The 21,984-nt window shown below is 37.8% G+C and overlaps 2 protein-coding genes across 3 annotated transcripts; one reads left to right on the top strand and one right to left on the bottom strand.

Annotated features, from left to right (window-relative positions):
* The first annotated feature begins 102 nt into the window (after positions 1–102).
* Positions 103–7,463, top strand: LOC116307026 (WD40 repeat-containing protein SMU1). The gene is made up of 12 exons (XM_031717169.2): positions 103–133; positions 534–600; positions 689–832; positions 1,307–1,459; positions 2,108–2,159; positions 2,334–2,521; positions 2,853–3,089; positions 3,571–3,698; positions 4,198–4,324; positions 5,277–5,444; positions 5,808–5,960; positions 6,884–7,463. Exons 1-12 carry the CDS (start codon positions 108–110, stop codon positions 6,980–6,982), a joined length of 1,542 nt encoding a protein of 513 aa, XP_031573029.1. The 5' UTR covers positions 103–107; the 3' UTR covers positions 6,983–7,463.
* On the bottom strand, positions 7,385–14,486 carry LOC116307025 (uncharacterized). 2 transcript variants are annotated; one of them, XM_031717168.2, is made up of 5 exons: positions 12,700–14,486; positions 12,567–12,611; positions 11,086–11,531; positions 9,678–9,812; positions 7,385–9,161 (listed from the first exon to the last, which is right to left on the bottom strand). In XM_031717168.2, the coding sequence occupies exons 2-5, from the start codon at positions 12,583–12,585 to the stop codon at positions 9,015–9,017; spliced, it is 747 nt and encodes a 248-aa protein (XP_031573028.1). In that variant the 5' UTR covers positions 12,586–12,611; positions 12,700–14,486; the 3' UTR covers positions 7,385–9,014. The 2 variants fall into 2 exon arrangements, with proteins under 2 accessions (XP_031573028.1, XP_088880117.1); XM_089023991.1 differs by lacking the exons at positions 7,385–9,161; positions 9,678–9,812 and adding an exon at positions 9,821–9,965.
* Positions 14,487–21,984: the final 7,498 nt, after the last annotated feature.

The raw sequence follows: 21,984 nt of genomic DNA, 5'->3' as shown, positions 1-21,984 counted from the left end.
TTATATTTAAGAAGCATTCATAAAAATTTGTAGCCACTTAACCTACCCCTCCCATAGTACTTTTTCTTGCTATCCCATACTACTTTGCAATCATATCAAAATCCAAGATGGCGCTCGAAGTGGAGTCAGCAGAGTGAGTTAAAAACAATCCTTCGTAACTCTTTTAAAATCGGACTTACATAACGAAATACTACTAATCTTAATTATTTAGTCTAGGATAAATCTACTCCTGGAGTTGCAAAATCATCAGAGCTTTTATTCTTGTATTTTTTGAGCTGTTTTGTTTACAGTTGTCAACTATTTTTGTTGAAATGTTAAAGAGTAGTTTTGAGTTACTCTTTATAGTCTAATACGAATACCTTGTTTGATCTTTAGAAAGGGTCTCCGGCTTATGCCTTACCTTTCTACATAATGATGATATCAGAAAACCTTTTGAAAACATAGTCTTACATATATTACAATATACGGTATCACATTGATAACTTGTTAACTTTTCTAAAGATTGTTCGATATTCTTATCATATTTATTGCAGTGTTATCAGGCTTATTCAACAATTCTTGAAAGAAAACAGCTTACAGAGAACTCTTGCAACATTACAGGTAACAAATTTGAGATACCATTTGCTCAAATTGCATACAGCTTTTGTTAGACTTCATAGTATACTATGTCTTTCTTCTTTATTTGCAGGAAGAGACAGGCGTCACGTTGAACACAGTAGACAGTGTCGAGAGCTTTATTACTGAAATTAATAGCGGGCACTGGGATACAGTACTGACAGCAATACAGTCACTGAAGTTACCCGACAAGACCTTAATTGATCTTTATGAACAGGTACGTGTGTTTATTAAATTGGTTCACAGGAGTCATGCTGCAGGTCATGAACAATGTAACATTTTGCCTTAATTGAGGAGATTTTATTTTCCAAAGGTGAATATTTCTGTTGTTCTGTACTACGACATGGCAGTCATTAGTTCAACACAGCTTAGATGCAGTAATTGATTCCAAAATTTAAAATATTGAATATGTAGTCTGATGCATATCTCTGTACTGTGGAATTTGTAAAGCTTGGGACAATAAAGCGAAATGTTATCTGGCTGCTAATAATATTTTGAATTTATATCATATACTGTACATTTGTAAGGTCAAAGTGTTTCCTTACTCTTACTCTTTGGAAACTTGTATTACGCTCTCCGATGAAAGGAATTAGGGTTAGAATGTAAATCTTAAAAATAAAAACATAGTTAAACATTAGCGTACATTGATGCCAAGTTAATATACACTATGTTTCAAATACATTCATTTTAGATAGTACTTGAGTTAATAGAGCTCCGAGAGCTTGGAGCAGCTCGTTCACTCCTTCGACAGACAGATCCGATGATAATGCTGAAGGCACAACAGGCTGATCGATATTTACATCTTGAAAACATGTTGGCGAAGTCATACTTTGACAGTAGAGAGGTAAGACTCGTTTTGTATATGAAGTATTATCTTTAGACCTTAATAACATGGCAACATGTTTATTCCAATCAGAATGGAAACCTTTGTTTATCTCCATGTAAATTTATCCTGAAGCACATGAATTCGATGCTATGCAGGGTGAAATCTATTTTAGTCAACGTGGCAGGGGCGTATCCAGGATTTGTAATTGGGGGGTCCTTACATACCAAATTGTTACCATGACGTCAATATGACATCATAGCAATCTATTGTTTTGACGAAAAAGAATCATGGTCGACAGAGGGGAACATAACAGGCTCCGAGAAGCGAGAAAACTGAATTTCTTAACTGCTTAAGTTAAGTCTAAACAAATCTTCACACACTGCATCAACAGGCGGTTAGATTTTTTTGGCTTTGAAAAGGGGGGGGTCACGGGCACCCTGTGACCCCCTTCTGGATACGCCATTGTCTGGCTAGCATGTAATGAAGGTCCATATCATTGTGTATAAACTACATGTATGCCTTGTCTGTCCATCTTTCTGTTTTTATGTGTTTTTCAGTTTGTCAGTCTATCTTTCTGTCCGTCTGTCCATTTGTCTGTCCGTGGGTCCACTTGTCTGTCCATCAGTCATTCATTGACAGTTATTGACATGTAGTTGTTTCTCATAGGCTTATCCTGAAGGTGGCAGTAAAGAAAAGCGAAGAGCAGCAATAGCACAAGGTACAACCAATGTTTGGATGTTATAAATAATAATAAATAAATGATAAATTATAATAATGCAAATTTTGAAATAAGAAAACAGCAGCATAGTCTTGGGCTACCTGTGGTTATTATTTCCACAGGAATCCCAATAACAGTATATTTACTTGTCTTTCTTGTGGATGGTTATTCCAGCTCTTTCAGGTGAAGTGTCTGTCGTTCCACCTTCACGTCTAATGGCACTGTTAGGCCAGGCTTTGAAGTGGCAGCAATACCAAGGCTTGCTTCCCCCTGGAACGACGATTGACTTGTTTCGAGGGAAAGCTGCCGTAAGAGATGAGGAAGAAGAAAAATATCCTACACAGTTGAACAAAATTATCAAGGTATATAATATGTCATATATATGAATTAACTAACAGCCTTCTCTACCCTGAATTATTCATGCCCTGACTTAGATCAGCCCAGAGGGTGTTTCAGGGTTCGATCTGTGAGTTAGCCATGCTCTGACTCAGATCAGCCCAGAGGGTGTTTCAGGGTTTGATCTGTGAGTTAGCCATGGCCTGACTTAGATCAGCCCAGAGGTTGTTTCAAGGTTCAATCTATGAGTTAGCCATGCCCTGACTTAGATCAGCCCAGAGGTTGTTTCAGGATATCTTCATTATAATTTAAGGTTTTTTATTCTCTTTTGTATTCTCTCCAATCTGCCAATCACAGTTTGGAAGCAAGTCTCATCCAGAGTGCGCAAAATTCTCCCCCGATGGACAGTACCTAGTGACCGGCAGTGTTGATGGATTCATTGAAGTATGGAACTTTACGACAGGGAAGATTAGAAAAGATCTAAAATACCAAGCACAGGAGAACTTCATGTTAATGGAACAAAGTGTACTGTGTTTGTGTTTTAGTAGAGATAGCGAGATGTTGGCAACAGGGGGACAAGACGGCAAAATCAAGGTATTGTCTGTTTTAAAGTGTATATCTAGGAAAAAAATTTATTTTCAAAATCACTTATATGTGAACAGTGTAGTAGTATGGTTGCAGTATTGTTGTATGTAGACTTCTCTTTTCAAAGATATACACTCGATTGCAGAAACGCTGTAATATACATTAATACATATATCTAATTTATTCAGTATATTCAATGATATGCAATACAGAAAAATCGCTTTATTTATTGTTTGTTTCATTCAATGACTGTCAAAATATTTTTTTTCTTGTCTATTAGATCGTACAGATTATAAATCAGTTGGTTTTAAGCGTTGAAAATGGTTATTTTGCATTATGCATCTCATTAGATATTTGTATAAATGTATAAATGTATACTACAACGTTTCTGCAATCGAGTGTAAATATTAAATATCAATATGCAAATATGCAGTTTTACCTTTTACTTTTATCTAAATTGGGCTTCCTGTGATCTTTTGTTGTGTCTTAGGTCTGGAAGTTGCAGACGGGTCAATGTCTGAGAAGATTCGAGAGAGCTCACGCCAAGGGTGTAACATGTGTGATGTTCTCTCGTGATGCAAGTCAGCTGTTGAGTGGCTCATTTGACATGACAATAAGGTAAGATGATGGTGGTAATGTTGATACTTGATAATGATTGTGATGATGATGATGATGGTGATGATAATACATAATGATGATGATGGTGATGATGATACATGATGATACATGATGATGATGCATGATGCTGATACATGATAATGATGGTGATGATGATTATGATGGTAGTGATGATGGTGATGATGATGATGATGATATATGATGCTGATGCATGATAATGATTGTGATGATAATGATGATTATGATGGAAGTGATGATGATGATGATCCATGATGCTGATACATGATAATGATTGTGATGATGGTGATGATGATGATTATAATGATACATGATAATAATTTTAACAATAATCTTGATGGTGATGATGATGATGGTGGTCATGATGATACATAATAATGTTAACCATGTTGGTGATGGTGATGATACATAATGATGACAATGATGACAGGAACGGCGAAGATAAGAATAAGGATTTCATATGAATTCTTCTTGATCCTAGGATGCATGGACTCAAATCTGGGAAGACACTAAAGGAGTTCAGAAGCCATACATCGTTTGTTAATGATGTCATCTTCACGTCTGATGCTCACAATATTATAAGCGCAAGCAGTGATGGAACTGTCAAGGTAGGCAATGGTGGTGATGATGATGATGATAATGATGATGATGAGGATGGTGATAATGATGATGGTGGTGGTGATGATGGTGATGATAATAATACAGGATGATGATGATGGTGACGATGAGGATGGTGATGATGGTGATGATGAGGATGGTGATGATGATGATGGTGGTGGTGATGATGGTGATGATGGTGATGATGATGATGATATGATGAGGATGATGGTGATGATGATGAGGATGGTGATGATGATGATGGTGGTGGTGATGATGGTGATGATGAGGATGGTGATGATAATGATGATGGTGGTGTTGATGATGGTGATGATAATAATACAGGATGATGATGATGGTGACGATGAGGATGGTGATGATGATGATGATGAGGATGATGGTGATGATGATGATGATGAGGATGGTGATGATGATGAGGATGGTGATGATGATGATGGTGGTGGTGATGATGGTGATGATGAGGATGGTGATGATAATGATGATGGTGGTGGTGATGATGGTGATGATAATAATACAGGATGATGATGATGGTGACGATGAGGATGGTGATGATGGTGATGATGAGGATGGTGATGGTGATGATAATAATACAGGATGATAATGATGGTGATGATGAGGATGGTGATGATGAGGATGAGGATGGTGATGATGAAGAAGATGGTGGCAATGATGATGGAGGTGATGATGATAATGATGATAGTGATAATGATAATAATACAGGATGATAATAATAGTGATCATGGGGATCATGGTGATGGTAATGGTGAAGATAATAATACAGGATGATGATGATAGTGATGATAATGATGGTGATGATGATAATGATGGGTGATGATGATGAGATGATAGTGGTGATAATAATAATACACGATGGTGATGGTTATAGCGGTAGTGATGATAATAATGCATATAGTAATAACAGTAATAACTATTTCTTTGTAGATCTGGAACATCAAATCCACTGAGTGTTTGCACACATTCAAGCCATCAGTAGGCAGCACCACAACAGACATCACAGTCAACTCAGTCACACTTTTCCCCAAGAATGTGGAGCAGTTTGTTGTGTGTAATCGTTCAAATACTGTGGTGATCATGAACATGCAAGGGCAGGTAAGAGACTGATAATTCTTGGCATTACATGTAAACATTCAAACCTTGTACTAGTGCACTGACTGATGACTAACTGACTGACTGACCTACGGACGGACGGACTGACTGACTGAACTACGGACGGACGGACGGACGGACGGACGGACGGACGGACGGACGGACGGACGGACGGACGGACGGACTGACTGACTGACTGACTGACTGACTGACTGACTGACTGACTGACTTGCTCTCTAAACTCACTTAATGAGTGACTGAATGACTGACCTGCTCTCTAAAATCACTTAATGAGTGACTGACTTACTCACTCACTGATTGATCTACTGACTAGGGGAATTAATTGAGTGATTGATCCCATTGCAGATCGTTCGTAGTTTCACAAGTGGTAAGCGTGAAGGTGGTGATTTTGTTAGCTGTATTCTATCACCTCGTGGAGAGTGGATGTACTGTGTAGGGGAAGACATGGTCTTGTATTGCTTCAGCACAACCACAGGAAAACTAGAACAATCCGTACAGGTAAGTTAATCACATAACCTTTCTAATCCAGCCTCTGACCGGTCATTACTTTTTGCTCGTTCTTGCAGGCTCTCTTGTACATCATGTTGGTCATGTTGGTTGAATTTGACAAAATATTTTCTAGCTTTCATTTGTCATATCAACCTTTTGCTAGTTTTCAGTCATTCTCAAAAGAATTTACTGCAGTTACCGCCATTTGCATTGCTACGCGGCCACCCCAGACAAAAATCGCGACGTGCACTTTGCAATAGACTGCCGTCAATCAAACACGTTGACATCATTTACACGCGTGTGATTCAAAAGGCGCCAAAACTTCGGTCGATTGTTTACAAGTATTATGAGCCACACTCACCGGGCCGATCCAAACGCGTGTAAATGACGTCAACTTGTTTGATTGACGGCAGTCTATTGCAATTTTTGTCTGGGGTGGCCGCGTAGCAATGCAAACGCCGGTATCTTTTGTTAAATTCAAACATGACGACATTATGGTTTTCTGCGAACTCAGACATGTCATTTTGTGAAATTGGTTTTTTACTGCCGCCCGTCAAGAATATAAAAAGATTATTTTTGATTGACAGCAGCGAAAAACCAAATTTCAGCCCACAGCTGGCAAATACCGAGTTTGCAGAATATCGAAAACTGCAGTAAATGATAAAAGAAATTGAGGCTATGTTGGTTGGTGGATTAATATAGACAAATGACACATTTCGTTCAATTCAAACATGATGGCAATATGGGGGGCATTGATCATGTCATTCTCATGGAAATGATTAAAATTAAAATTTTTTATCGAACCCTGAGACAACCCCTGCATATGAAATACTTTCAACAACAAAAATACAAAATTGAATCTTAGATCACGTGATCATTCTTCGTCACGTGATGGGCATCTTTCCTTACACGGATATCCTTGTTTCCTATAGGTTCACGAGAAGGATGTCATAGGAATAGCTCACCATCCACATCAGAATTTACTCGCTACGTACAGTGAAGACGGGCAGCTAAAACTGTGGAAACCATAGAAACTATCCACTACCTTTTTACCAACGTCTATCGGTATCCATGTTGGAAAGAATCCTGAGATAGAGCTGTATTTTCTAGAGGTTTCTAGGACTTTCAAGAAGGGCGTGAAGAGAAATCCAATCGTGATGTACATATGATCCAGACTTCTGGTCAGAAATAGTAACAAACACTCAATCCTGTTGCGTAGCTATGGAAACAGTTTAGAAAAGTAAACAAGCCTCCTATCTAAAAAACCTCAAGGTTATATCTTGAACTAGGTATCCATGGTAACTGATATGAAATGTAACCTGGCCTCACATGGAGCCATATTGAAGGTAACCGCGCCTTCTGCAGGCTTCCCGCCATCTTGGAAACAAACAATTTTCATCATAATAACTGTTTTTTTAGCCTTCTATTTGACTCAAATTTTATTTTCTCTTAAAAGAAACTGACTGTATTATTTAGTGTATCTTATTTTAATAAACTATTAGTGCTTGTGAACATGTCTTGCTTTTTTATTTGATGGTTTTATAGTTGACCTTTAACGAGCAGCACTTTCTGGTAGCCAACTTTCGCGCCTCACATTGGTATTTCTCTTCTTTTTTCTCTTATATACACTCAATAGGACGTTTGCACGATGGCGTCATTGACCTCTACTACCAGACTCCCTTGCACACTTTCTTTTGTTCAGTTAATTAGCACCAATTGTCTTACTATTCTCATGAGGGAATACAAAATTAAATGAGAAAGAAAATTCGCGAAGTATCCTGTTAGTGGGAGTCAAATGACGCCATCATGCAAACGTCCTATTGAAGAATTGTTGTCGGCTTCAGAAACATACAACATAGCCGGGGGGGGGGGGGGGTTACTCCCCTATATTCGCTATACGGGCACGTGCCGCCAAACAGGGTATGGTATTCAGCGATTCTACTCTGGAACAGGGTATATAAAATCACGTTCGCTCTGGAACAGCAATCTTGCTCTGGAACAGGGTATGAACTTCAGCGATTTTTACTCTGGAAAAGGGACAGGGTTCAGAGGGCTCAGCGGCACATCCCTACCCGACAAGAGTACCCTCCTTCCCCCGGACAACATAGGAGCTGAGACCAAAATGGCACATGGGAAATGACATAATTATATTATAATCTATTCATTTGCGCCATCTATGCAGTCGGTTTAGAATGCCAAACGCGTATTAAAAACAGTGGATGATGCCACGGGTCGCCAGTCACAGCATGCATCTAATTAACGTACTTCCCAGGTGCCATAACGATTCTTCAATCGAGTGTATCACATAAATTTAAAGACAGAGTGACCACAGTAAATCCGTGAAACTCTAGTAATACTAAATAGCACAATTTCATACAAATTCCATTGTTTTCTATTGTTTAATTAGCACTATTTTGTACTATTTAGTAATTAGTGTTTCACGGATTTATTGTTTGCACTCTTAATGCTCGACATACACCTACATGTGTATTAAAAAAAGCGTTGTCGGTCTGAGATCTGAGATGGGCAATCTGAGAATTTTTGTGCTTTAATTTTACTTTTATGTTGTCTGGCTAAGATACGAAAAATCACAATTCCAAATCGAAGGTCCAACTAAAACGAAACTACGTTTTTCGGCTGTTACACAGGTGTAATATAAAAGTTTGAAGCGTGCATGTTACGGGCCTCAGATTTCAGATGTCAGGTCTCCAAAGGACAAAGTTTATTGGAATAGGTGTATATAGCTATTTGTAAAGACACTTTGTGAAAAATGACTTTTTAGTTAGTACTAGTTGCAACAAGAGAAAACTACCACAAATGTTTTTTTTTTAAATCAAATCACTCTCACTACTTGTGCGTGGTGATGACAAAACATTAACAAAATTTCTGTATTAAGTAATATCAGAATTTGACTTCTCTAATGATTAACACTTATTCCGAAATATGCCGAATGTATTAGGACTCGAAATTATTTATTTATTTAGTATTTAATTTTTTTTAACGGGCGACAAAAAGACGTACACTTAGCGCTTTTTTCTAGAGTAAAACAAATGTCCTTTTATGCTACCGTGTATTCATAATCCGAACTATCAACATGAAAAGCAAATAAGCAGAAATAGTCAAGCTCATGGTTAATATCGCCCATCTGCGGGCATTCCTGCTGTGTTTTACGGCTGAAATCAGGTTTCCTTCTGTGATGTCCCGACGAGTCTTAAAAAGAAAGTAAATAGGCGCTACGAATTGACGTCATTTCCGGTGTCAACTGGATGAATACCATGAATCTCATTACTACACTACGATAAAGGCAAACACTGCCCGTCATGTGTGCCAGCCGTGCCCTGACTTAGATCAGCCCAGAGGTTCTCTCAGGGTTCAATCTGTGAGTTACCCATGCCCTGACTTAGATCAGCCCAGAGGTTGTTTCAGGATTCTATCTGTGAGTTAGCCATGCCCTGACTTAGATCAGCCCAGAGGTTGTTTCAGGGTTCTATCTGTGAGTTAGCCATGCCCTGACTTAGATCAGCCCAGAGGTTGTTTCAGGGTTTAATCTGTGAGTTAGCCATGCTCTGACTTAGATCAGCCCAGAGGTTGTTTCAGGGTTTAATCTGTGAGTTAGCCATGCCCTGACTTAGATCAGCCCAGAGGTTGTTTCAGGGTTTAATCTGTGAGTTAGCTGTGCCCTGTTTTTTCTAAGGTTGACGAATAAAATTGAATTTTATATCTTACTTTTTGCGATTCGAGAACAGCAGCAATTGCACAAGGCCAACAGCAAGCAATCCAAGCACAGCCAAACAGCACACACCAGCTTAAGCATGAGTGATCTGATGGCGGTTGGTAGAATGTAGTACTGCATGGCAGAGGCTACAAGATAAGGGTAGCACTTAAACCAGTGGCTCAGTAGCCTGTGTTGGTCAGCGGTCTGCTCCTCTTTTCACTCCGCCTTCAAGTTCTCGCACCACTGTACACCGCAGACCGCCAAGAAACGCAGGCGTGGGAGAATCGTCATGATTGTTACTGGATGGCAAAAAAAATTGGACTTCCTTTATTTAAAGATATTTTGCTGGATTACTTATGTCGTTTCCAAAACCTTTTGAAAAATACTTTTTTCCCCTTATAAGATACTTTCGATTTCAAGATATGAAGCAGTTTCAAGTTTGTTTGCCGTCCAGCAGAGCCTTCCCCAAGGGACCTTGAGCTGAATTGATTCGTTATCAAAGTCATATATCAGCAGGTGACTGTTTATTGCAAAAAGGCCTATATTATGGACCTTTATCACACGCGGCCATGTTTTATTCTCATGAGAATTAAAAAAAACTTTGTTTAACCAGCTTAAATTTATTCTCGAACACTCAAATGCGAGGCCACGCGTGGTGATATCAAACCAACACTGCTACCGCGTAAAAAAGGCCCATAATTGGTAATCTTGCTTTAATTTTTCGGGACCCCTTTTCCCTAAATTTTAAAGTCGTACGTCCCTCTTTCTTCTTCCTTCTTCCTACTTCTTCCTCCTTCCTCCTCCTCCTCCTTCTTCCTCCTTCTTCCTCCCTCTTCCTCCTTCTTCCTCCTTCTCCTTCTCTTCCTCCTTCTTCCTCCTTCTTCCTCCTTCTTCTTCCTTCTTCCTCCTCCTTCCTACTTTCTCCTCTTTCTTCCTCCTTCTTCCTTTTTCTTCTTTTCATCCCTATCTCCCCCAAAAACGTACCTCATTTCACTCGGTTTAATTATTTTCAATTTTTTTTGCTACGTTTTTGGAAAGCACGGGAGGCGTAACGAAAAGTGCCAGTTCAGAATCCCATTAATTTATTTCCTAATTTATTAATTGACATTTTGCATAAATCTACACAGTTTCATTCTCCGTCATGATAGATACCCCACACCCTCCCCCTAAAAAAGTGTAACCTACCCTTCAAGGGGCGGATCCAGGATTTGGTTCAGAGAGGAGTGCTGCGCACAAAGTTAACCCAGGGAGGGGTGCACCCCTTAGAATCAAAGGTAAAAAACAGTATTGGTTATCTTCGAAGTAGGGGCACAAAGTGGAACCATGGAGGGGTGTGTACCCCCTGCACCCCTCCCCTGGATCCGCCCCTGCCTTCCCTCGCCCACTTTTAAAGATTGGTGAAAGCAGGCTAGTACTTACAATTGCGACAGCCCCATTTCTTGTGGAACCAGGCTGGTTAGGATAGTAATCAGGCCGTCCTGATGGGCCTGCGCATGCGCCTGAGCTCCCATATGGACCATTGTTACTATAGTAAACAGGTTGGTTACGAGGATGAAATCTACCTGGCTCAGTAGACTGATTCTCAGGCTCTTTTGTGTATGCGGTATTCTCACGGCCGAGTTTGTCCGTGCTAGGGCCTGGCTCGGTAGACTTCTTCTCAGGCTCTTTTGTATATGCAGTATTCTCACGGCCGAGTTTGTCCGTGCTAGGGCCCTGCTCAGTATAATCGTTTTCAAGCTCTTTGGTGCTTGCATTATTCTCACGGTCAGGCGGATCCGTGCTAGAGCCTGGGTACGAGTGTGGGGGATAGTCTGGTATTTCTTGTGCTCGTTCTATTTTCGGAAATTGAAGCTCTGAAGGGTACCCTGTGTAATCACCAACGTTATAGTGAAGAATATATGAACGACAAGAGTGAAAAACGTCTGCGCATCCTCTGAATCCGTAAGCAAAATAGTCAAAAATATGTAAATTGACTTCACAAAATACCAAAACTTAGTGTCCATGCTTGCAACTTAAGGCTAATTCTTTCATATTGTGTTTGTTAATACAGTATCTTGGTCTGACAAAAGTATACTCTTGAACTTTTTGTATACTTGGAGAAAACAAACATTTATTTTCTCACTCAAACTCTTCAAAATTCTTAGAAAACGTGCTGAAATGCATGCATGCGCAAACGCTTTTCTCTAGTGTCGATATAAACTGGACTTCTTTGGTATTACGTCACTTCCTGTGTGCTTTATATTATTATGACATAGGCGCATTTGATCAAATTCACATGCAAAAAATTGCGCCATATGAGTATTAAATTATTATCATTATTATTATTCCTTTATTGAACAGCAAAATAAGAATATTACAGCTCTTTTGCTGGTATACATTAGCCTTCAGTCCGAGATTCTACCCGGCTCCTGAGTGCTGAAGTACTCTTTTTTCAGTAAAAGATACATAAAATACCCGATTATATTTCTCCTTTTCGAAAACTGATATTTTCACATGTGAAAATAACATGTTATTTCACATGTGAAAATATCGTTCAATCTGTGTATTAAGCTATTTGTTTATAAATATTTTTTTTTAATATTAATAAAAAGCTTATTAAGTTGATTTTATGGATAATTATATAATAAACAGGATATTACATGGGCGCTTGGAGATACGAAATTTATCTTCTCGTGTTGAAACCTATGTCTCTCAATCGTTCGCTGTGCTCACTCGTGAGAGATCTTTTCAACACTCAAAGATAAATTTCGCATCTCCGCGCGCCAATGTAATATCCTCTATTTATTATTATTGTTATTATTATCATCATCATCATCATCATCATCTTTATTATTATTATTATTATTATTATTTATTACTGAACAGAGTACGAAAAAAGGTTTTATTCGTGAAATACATACCTTCTTGCTTCGCCATCATCCACTCGCATTTAAAACTGTAATACTCTGAAAATCAATTTCAATCATAAAATCCATTAGACTTAGATTGTGATGAGTATCATATGGTATCATCATTACGTTGAAGAGTTCTTACCTTAGATCGAATTTTCTTGTAACAGTCCTTGACTTTTGCAACTCAATTTTCTCCAACAGTTTTGGAATATAACACGACTTTTTGTACAGAGCGCGAGCAAGCAATTGCAAGGAAGTACTTTATGAAGTTATTTATTAGTGCGACAATGCGGAAAAACAGGCACTCCAGCTCAAGTGCAAAAGATGTTTTGTCATACCAAGTCATCCGCGAAAGAATGGCACAACTACTATTTTTATTTTCAAGAAGTAATTTTCAGAACTTGTTTCACATATCTTGAATTTCCTTGTGTTTTATCATATCAATAAACTTATCTACAACTATTAAAGCTTTCTTGCCCATGGCCTATGATCATGGGTTAAAATGAAGCAATCAACATAATTTACAAAAACCTTTACATAAAAAAGTAAAAAAATCTTCGCAGACCGTCTCTGTTAGGACTTTTTGATTGATGGAATCGTACAAGAATGAAGAGAAGCCATTTCAAAGCATCCGCTGACATACTGCACGTGCATAGAGCGTTTTTACTCACGTGACAAGGCAGCCATATTGGTGTACAAAACCATAGAAACTTTCTACATAAAAACGTCTGAAATATCAATAAGGACAAATATTTGAAGAACGGTAGCCATGCATGGTCTCGCCACTTTAGACTTCCTTTCTTACTTTGATTTAAAATATTACTTCTTCAACATAGAGTTTTAAGCTTTGATAATTCCTTTTGTAAATTTGCATAATTATGTACGTTTAGAATACCAATCAAGGACCAATATCTGAAGAGCGGTAGCCATGCACGGCCTTGTCACTTTAGACTTCCTTTCTTATAATTCAAAATATTACTTGTTCAATATAGAATTTGTCACTTTTAATAGACTTCCTTTCTTACTTTGATTCAAAATATAACTTGTGCGATGTATTGTCTTAATAATCTTTTTTGCTAGGAAGCCCATCATGCCTTGCTTTACGTAACCCATCATGCTTTGCGTTACATAACCCATCATGCCTTGCGTTACGTAGATCATGATGCTTTGTGCTATACATACTATAACTTATTGCTTTGTGTAGCCTATGATGCTTTGCACCATACAGACCATGATGCTTTGCACTATATAGACTATGATGCTTTACGTTATGTATCCAATGTCATGCGTTATATGTACCATAATACATTGCGTTATGTAGCCCGTGATGCTTTGCGCTATGTCCCATGATGCTCTACTCTGCCATTCCATACGCTATGTATTCTATGTCATGCGTTATATGTACCATAATACATTGCGTTATGTAGCCCATGATGCTTTGCGCTATGTTCCATGATGCTTTGCACTATGTATCCCATGATGCTTTGCACTATGTATCCCATGATGCTTTGCACTATGTATCCCATGATGCTTTGCAGTTTGTAGCCCATCATGCTTTGTGTCATACAGTCCATGGTGTTATGGTTTGACTAAAATTTAATTATCTTAAGCTTATCTTATTTATAATCCTATTTATAGGTTTACCACAGGTAGCCCCATCACATTATTTTACTATTCTTTACTATTTTATAGACTTAAATATCTCTATCTTATATTTAGCAATTAGTCCTCAAGCTCAAATGAGTTACAAGACTCAAAGGCAATGAGATTGAGAGACTCTATCATGAAAACTATACACTTCCTGTTTTCTACAATGATTGGCATCGGCACTCTTCATTCACACACAATCATTGGTATGTATGGAGAAACTTTGTGACTATAAAAAACTATGCTTGAACTCTAGAAAGCAGTTCAAAGGCCAGTTTTAAATGGCTGTTTTCTCGCTTTCCTCAACTGGGAGGTGAGGTTGGATTGGCTGTTCTTTATAGCAATACTTCTCAGCAAGATCCTTACGGTGTACAATACAATGTTGTAATCCTTGATCTAACTTTTTATATGTAGCGTTCAAGCCATGACTCTGTTTCCAGTTTACTAGCATTTGATAACTCCTGTCATAAAGCTTCTTTTCCTCTTCTTCAACTGCCTCTAAATCTTCTTCTGCAATGTGAAGCGCTCGACCTAAACATTTCCATTTTTTCCCTATTTCCTTTGCAAGGTTTAGAAGCTCATTGCTAGTTGGTTGACCCTGCTTCACCTCCATAAGATAGCAGTTATTGTGCTACAAAATGCAGCTCTTTCTCCAACCAATAATTGTGAATCACAGTTGTAGCTAAAAGACCTAAAGTGAATAGACCTTTTCAGCTTCGGTTTATTTCAGTTTTGGATAATCTGCAAACTTTAACATTCCAACAGCTAGTTGAGACGAAATAGGTTTTTCACTGCCACCAGTCAAAAATATATAAGGTACCGACTGATTATTTTTCATTGATGGCAGCAAAAAATCAAATTTCAGTGTACAGCTTGCAACTACCAAGTTTGCAGAATATCACAGTAAATGACAAAAGACATGATGGCTATGTTGGCTGGTGTAACAATATAGACAAATGGCATTTCCATTTCAGACCACATATCATTCTCTTGAGAATAAAATTATTATTTGACTGAGCTGTATCCATACTCATGTGTCTTCTCTTGCAAACATCCATTAAAGTAAGAAATAATACTCAAGGGAATGACAATTAGTCTGGCATTACACCCCAGCTGAACTGGGTCTGTAGGCAAACGTTTCCATTACAGACCACACGTCATTCTCTTGAGAATAAAATTATTTGAGTTGTAACCATATTCATGAATGCAGGGCTGTCAACTCTCCCGGATAAACCAGGAGTCTCCAGATTATGGAGCGTATCTCCTGGTCTCCAGATAAGAGTCTCAAATCTTCCGGATAATCCCTGAAGCTGAACATTTCTTGTGAGACCCGAGTTTCACAACCATAAAATTCCAATTATTTTATGTTGTTTATGTTATTTTACATCGCTAACAAAATCAAAACGTTCCTCATGGCTGTTCTTGCAAGCAGGCCATTGTAATGTAAGTGATAATCTGATTGGTCAGAAAGAAACCAATCACATCAAATGTTACAAAGCGAAAGACGTCTTTTCGCGCGCTTTTTGACGTGCTGTGATGTCATGTCCCTCCCCTATCAATTCTCCAGATTTGAATATCTCGGGGGTTGACAGCCCTGTGAATGTGTCTTCTCATGTGCAACTGATAAACTAAGAAATAATACTCAAGGGAATGACATTATTACAAGTCTGGCATTACGCCCAAGCTGAATGGGGTCTATTGGAAATATGGGTTGTTAATGGGAATCTCCTGGAAATTTAGATCACAAAGCTCAGGGACACGTGGGCCCATCATCAGGTTGTACACAGTATTTATAGCTAACAATAATCTGAGCCAGGTATATTAAAACAGAAAGGTTTTTCTTAATAGTAAATCGCAGAATATCCACAACTTTTTAGACATAGATTTTCAATTAGCTTTCATTCTATTCAATCTTCTACACTTCTCATCTCCTAAGCATATTATATGTATCCCGGAGTAGTCAATCGATAAAAATTGATATCGATAAAAATCGATAGAAATCAGCTGATTTGTATCGATTTTTATGGGAAATCGTTTAAAATCGATAAAACAAATTGGTGTGAGTTCGATTTTTATCGATTTAATAGATCGATCAAGATTTGACAGCTTTAATTCGATCCAATGAGTACAATCATATAATCAGCTTTATTTCACGGAAAGTATTCGAAAATATCGATGATAGTGCAATAGATTTTATAACTATTAATTCACAAGTAATTATATGTAGATCAGGCAGCTAATTATCCAAGTACTTTTGCTGTCTGTTCACTGATCACTATAACAAACTCCTAGTTTGTGTCAAGCTATGGTTACGAAAGAGTAATTTCCGGTGGTGTAAATCCGTAGCCACACGGCCCTCGTACGATCATCGATAGAAATTGTTCAAGACATAAATCGAAAAAAATCGATATGTATATAATCAATCAATCGATAAAAATCGATAAAAAAATTTAGTGTGAATTCGATTTTTAACAATTGATCGATACAATCGATATCAATCAAATCAGCGGTATCGATTGTTATCGATTTATCGATCGGCAAAATCGATATCGATTTTTATCGATTGACTACTCCGGGTATATATGTAAATTTTAAACTTATTTTTTCGAATGGATTAAAAGTGTTGTAAACCAAAAATATATATACATACCTTGAACAAAAAAATGTTTCTCACTCCACAAACCGTTCCAGGTTTTTCAATATTTTTCTGCTGTCAATTAACGAAGCTTTGTATCTAAAAGGAGGACTATGAAAAATATGCTTTGCTTTGCAAAATATCAACAATCACTCATAAACCTGTGAAAAGATAAAGATATAAAAAATAAACTTTGTGTATCAATGATATGTTATCCATCTTTCGGTATATTTTTACCTAAGGTCGGCTGAATTCGATTTTTAGACGAGATTTTTGTGAAAGTTTTTTATGTTTTCAGTTCCTCATGGCTTCCGCCATCTTGAATGTCATGGCAATGCATTGTGGTTAACGCTGGTATTGTTAACTGGGATTCCTGTGGTGATGCTATCCAGCTGGGTTCGGTTGTACGAAGGGTGGATAGCGCTATCCGACGGATAAATCTTATCCAGTGGATAGATTTTTTGGATAACAGCATTGATTTATCCACTGGATAAGGATTTATCCATCGGATAGCGCTATTCACCCTTCGTACAACCGGACCCTGATCAGAGAGAAAATGTTAGCCAATCAGAATCAAGAAAATTGTCAAAATTGAGGTTTCACTTTTTCCTCTTGAATTTTTGGATTTCGAGGTAACCAAATGAAAAAAATAATAATAATAATAAATGAGTTTTATGTTTTTATTTTTATTCGCTGGTCAATTTTCACAGGCTTCAAGACACCTCAGTGACGTCATTTCTACGTCACTATTTCAGATAACTGGAGTAATTTTAAAGAAAGGATGGATGGAAGGCCATGGGCGGATCCAGGATTTTGTTCATGGAGGGGTGCAGCGCACAAAGTTGACCCAGGGAGGGGTGCACCCCTTAGAATCAAAGGGAACTTGAAACATTACTTTGCATTGGTTATCTTCGAAGTAGGGGCACAGAGTTGAACCAGGGAGGGGTGCGCATCCCTGCACCCCTTCCCTGGATCCGCCACTGAAGCCAGCCCCTATCTTTTAAAGAGATCGAGTCAACAACAAATAACGTCCAACCTAGACGAATATTAAATTAAAGCAACAGCGTTGAGCACCAATCGTGAAGAATAATAAAGCTTTCCAAAATATCAATTAAACTGAAGACGAATAAAAAAACAAACAAGGAAAAGCCGGATTTGAAATAAAATAATACCACTAAAAATAACCATGGGGAAAGATTATTCACCCTCAAATATATTACATTATTTGACCAATGACTGAAAATGTTTTTAAAGCCGGGTTTTTTTGTTTTTTGTTTCCATCAAACGTTATCTTCCGTCATGAAAAAAATCAAATTAAAGCTGGCAAGTTTTTAAGTGATTTGATCTTGGTTTTTTAATATAATGAAGGAGCAAAATTTACTGTACGTATCAAGGATTGTTTTTCATTACAACAGCGTTAGGGACAGGTGGATCGTAGGCGCACTTATATCCGTGGGCATCCAGTTGAAAGTAAAAGACAATTTTGAAACACAACTGGGGTCGCAATTGTCTCTTAATCTGGTTTCCCGACACGGTAAGTACTTTTAATTTGGCGTATTTTTCATTTGTTATATTTTTTTGCTGCTCAAGGAAATTAGAAGAAAAAACACATTATAGCACGCTGATATTCGGCTTTCATCCAAATGAAACAAATGTAATAACGTTAAATGTGAACAATGAGACGAGTATCACTAAGCTAGTGTCAATGACTGATATTTTAGAAAAGCACTAAGCGGTAGGATAACTGAAGAAAACTATAAGGTAAACTATAAACGTCTTTAGACATTTCTCTTTCGTACTGAATCTATCCTCTTCATATCTAGAGGGCTTTTACTAATTAATGTGCAATTTTGTTAATATTCTTCTTGCATTAAGCCCCGTTTACACTAGCGATTTTTGCTGCGATTTTTTTGCGATTTTGTCCATAATTAATAATAGTAAAGAATTTAATTGTAAAGTTTTTTTCAGGATACCAAGATTTTCCTAGACGAATGTCTCTTTTGAAGGATGAGACAAAAGATTTCATATTTCCGAAAATTGCCACAAATATCGCAGCAAAAATCGCCGCAAAAATCGCCAGTGTAAACGGGGCTTAACACAGTACGTACATGCTTCAAGCGAAATTATAGAGATTAGATTTAAAAACTCAACAAAATTTTTTTGGTAGTTCTAGAATACAATTTCCCTTCCAATTTCGCTTTTATTAATATTCTTCTTATATTATACAGTACATACTTCAAGTGAAATTATAGCTCCAAATGATTTAAAAGCCCAACGAAAGATTTTGCTCAGTAAATGCTCCAAGTGTAATTATCGACATTAGATTTAAAAGCCCCCAAAAAAGCTTTTTTGATAGATTTAGAATACAATTTACTGCTTCTAATTGGGTTTCACTAAGTTAGTCTAACTTTGACAAGATCAACTTTAACTTAAACCATGTTTTGAGACTGAAATTCAATTTCTTGAAATAATGTATCCAGCTCAGTTTTCGGATTCAATTGCTCTTTTTTCTCTCTCACACATAAAATTGAACAAATCAAATATTTTCCACATTCAAAAAAATTACTTATTTTCAGAATAAATGGTTTAAGAGTAAGTTATTTTTGTCAGTGAGTTTACCCATTTCGGAAGTTGAGGAAAAACGTTTTTGAGCTATCATTGCAGTACATTAATGTGCTAATAGAAAGGGAAAATTTTTTTACATGGCGGCTGATTTTGTTCCCATAAAAACAACCCCAAGACTGTCGCCCCACAACTCGATGGACGCAGTTTTTTACCTCAACCTCGGAATATACAGCTAATATGCGCGTGACTCCCCAGACAGTAATCATGCCAGCGAATACTGATTTTGTAGACGAGTTACTGACAGTAGACGATGCAGCTATTTCATTCAGCAATATTACATTTTAAAGTAAGGGAGTGAGTGCAACAAACAAATAAATGCGCGAAATTCCAATAACAAAAATATATATATTAATTAAGTTTACAATGTTTTCAAATCGAAAAGTCCGCGAAGATTGCATGGGGTAGTGAAAATATATATCATTAAAACCTTTCAAGAGTAGTATTCAAGTATTAGTTTGAATAGCTTCCTAGTGAGGTTTTTTTTTTTTTTTTTTTTTTTTTTTTTTTTTCCTTTGATTATTATTATTTTTAAGGCAAGGACAGCCATGTGGCGCAGAACAATTAATGCAAGCCTTCAGTTTTTCGATGGCCGCTGTGAAATTGAAAGCTGAACCTCGACCAAAGAAATAAAAAGTAAGACTTATCTTTTGACCGATAAATATTGATTCTCTTTGGCGATTAAACTAGTGACATCTGACAAAACATGCCGCTTTACTCTACGAAAAATTAGTTTTCATGTTTGATCGTACAACAGCGGTCTCGTTTTTTAATCTGTTTTGCTTAATTTGCTACTAATGCTATGTTGACAGTTTTTCATTTCTAGTTACTACTTTTACTTCATTTTCCTCTTAGTTTTATTTCTGTGGCTTTTCTTAGTTTTTTTCTTCGAATTGTGGTTTTCTTTAAAGTAACTTATAAAAATAAAAAAAATTAAGATATTCGCCAGCTGTCCGATACAGAAGTTGAAGTTTTGTATGAATAATTAGAGAAGAAAAAAGAAAGAAAGAAAGATCTAGAAAGAAAACGAAACAAAACAAGAGAAGAAAAGGAAAGAAAAGAAAAGAAAAGAAAAGAAAAGGAAAGAAAAGAAAAGGAAGGAAAGGAAAGGAAAGGAAGTACAGAAAGTAAACCCCAAGACCATGACCTCACTCCACCCTCCCCCACCCCTTCCCCCCCGTCACCCCCCCCCCCACCTCCCCCCCCATCCCTCTTCCCTTCCGCACTCCCTTCCCCCCCTCCCTCCCTCCCTCCCCTCCCCCCCCCCCCCCCCTCCCCCCCCCTCCCCTTCCCTCCCCCCCCTCCCTTCCCTTCCCTCCCTCCCCCCCCTCCCGCCCCTCCCCCTCCCCTCCCCTCCCCCTCCCCCCTCCCGTCCCTTCCCTCCCTCCTCCCTTCCCTTCCCTCCCTCCCTTCCCATCCCCTCTCCCTGCCCTCCCCACCTTCCTTCCCTGCGCCTTCCCTTCCCTCCTTCCCTTCCCTTGCCCTCCCCCCCCTCCCCCCTCCTCCGTCCCTGCCCTTCCCTCCCTCCCTTCCCCCAGCCTTCCCTACCACTTCCCCAACTCCTCCTCCCAAGATAAAAAGATAATAATTTCCAAATACATTAAATAAATGGCTGATCAGACAAGAACCTTCATATTTACCAAACATTAAACATTTTCATTTGTTCAGCCTGACTTTTTATCCTGAAATACAAACAGCAATGAATTCTAGGTCACTTGGCCAAAATACGTTTACTTTTTAATCTGAAATCTGACAGCTTTGCAAATCATTTCATGGTGAATGTATATATTTAGCCAAGAACAGAAGGAAAACGTTTCTATTCCTGCCGCTAGAGTCGAGAGAATTGATCTACAAAATTTTTATGATTAATTGTAAATCGTTTCTAAATATATGTTTGTTTTGACTAGTGGAGAAACGATTTCTGCTTTATCTATATACACCCAAAGGATATTTATTCTTTTTTTTATTATTATTAATCTATTTGAGTGTGGTTTTTGTTTTCGTTTTTTTTTTTTTTTTTTTTTTTTTTTCTTTTCTTTTCTTTTTTTTTGCTGAGTTCAATGGGCGACGCTTGCTAATAGTTTTGGTGAATGAAATTGCGAACTTCCCCTAAGACTTGTTGACCTTAAATAATGATCAAGCTATCAAGGAAAACAGAGTGAAATTCAACAAAATTAAATAATTGATGCTGAGTAACAAGCCATGCAATTTATGTCAAGCTATAGACATGTTTCGCTAAAACCTCTTTCAAGTAAACCTTTAAGTCGTGTGCGTAATGATTAGAGGGTTGGACTGTTATTTCGCTACTTGATGAGCGTGGGCTGATTATGCTCATGAGTATGTCAATGGACAAAAAAGAAAGGACCAAATAGACTAAACATCAAGACAACCTTTAACTCGTGTGCGTCAAATGTTAAGGTTTAATATGATTAAAGGGTTGGACTGTAATTTCGCTACTTGATCAGCGTGGGCTGTTTTATGATCATGAGTATGTCAATCGGGCAAAAACGAAACGACCAAATA

Source organism: Actinia tenebrosa, unplaced genomic scaffold, assembly GCF_029948245.1.
Source record: "Actinia tenebrosa isolate PJP-AT-01 unplaced genomic scaffold, QUT_ActTen_1.0 PGA_scaffold0__85_contigs__length_37466705, whole genome shotgun sequence".
NCBI classification, from domain to species: domain Eukaryota; kingdom Metazoa; phylum Cnidaria; class Anthozoa; order Actiniaria; family Actiniidae; genus Actinia; species Actinia tenebrosa.
This window is presented reverse-complemented; position numbering and strand designations above follow the sequence as displayed.

Coding starts and splice junctions, on each gene's coding strand:
- LOC116307026 (XM_031717169.2), top strand. CDS start 108: ATGGCGCTCGAAGTGGAGTCAGCAGA. Junction 601..688: donor GAACTCTTGCAACATTACAG/GTAACAAATTTG, acceptor CTTTATTTGCAG/GAAGAGACAGGCGTCACGTT. Junction 1,460..2,107: donor CATACTTTGACAGTAGAGAG/GTAAGACTCGTT, acceptor TGTTTCTCATAG/GCTTATCCTGAAGGTGGCAG.
- LOC116307025 (XM_031717168.2), bottom strand. Junction 9,813..11,085: donor GAAATGGGGCTGTCGCAATT/GTAAGTACTAGC, acceptor CTTATCTTGTAG/CCTCTGCCATGCAGTACTAC. Junction 9,162..9,677: donor CTGTTCTCGAATCGCAAAAA/GTAAGATATAAA, acceptor TTTCTTTTTAAG/ACTCGTCGGGACATCACAGA.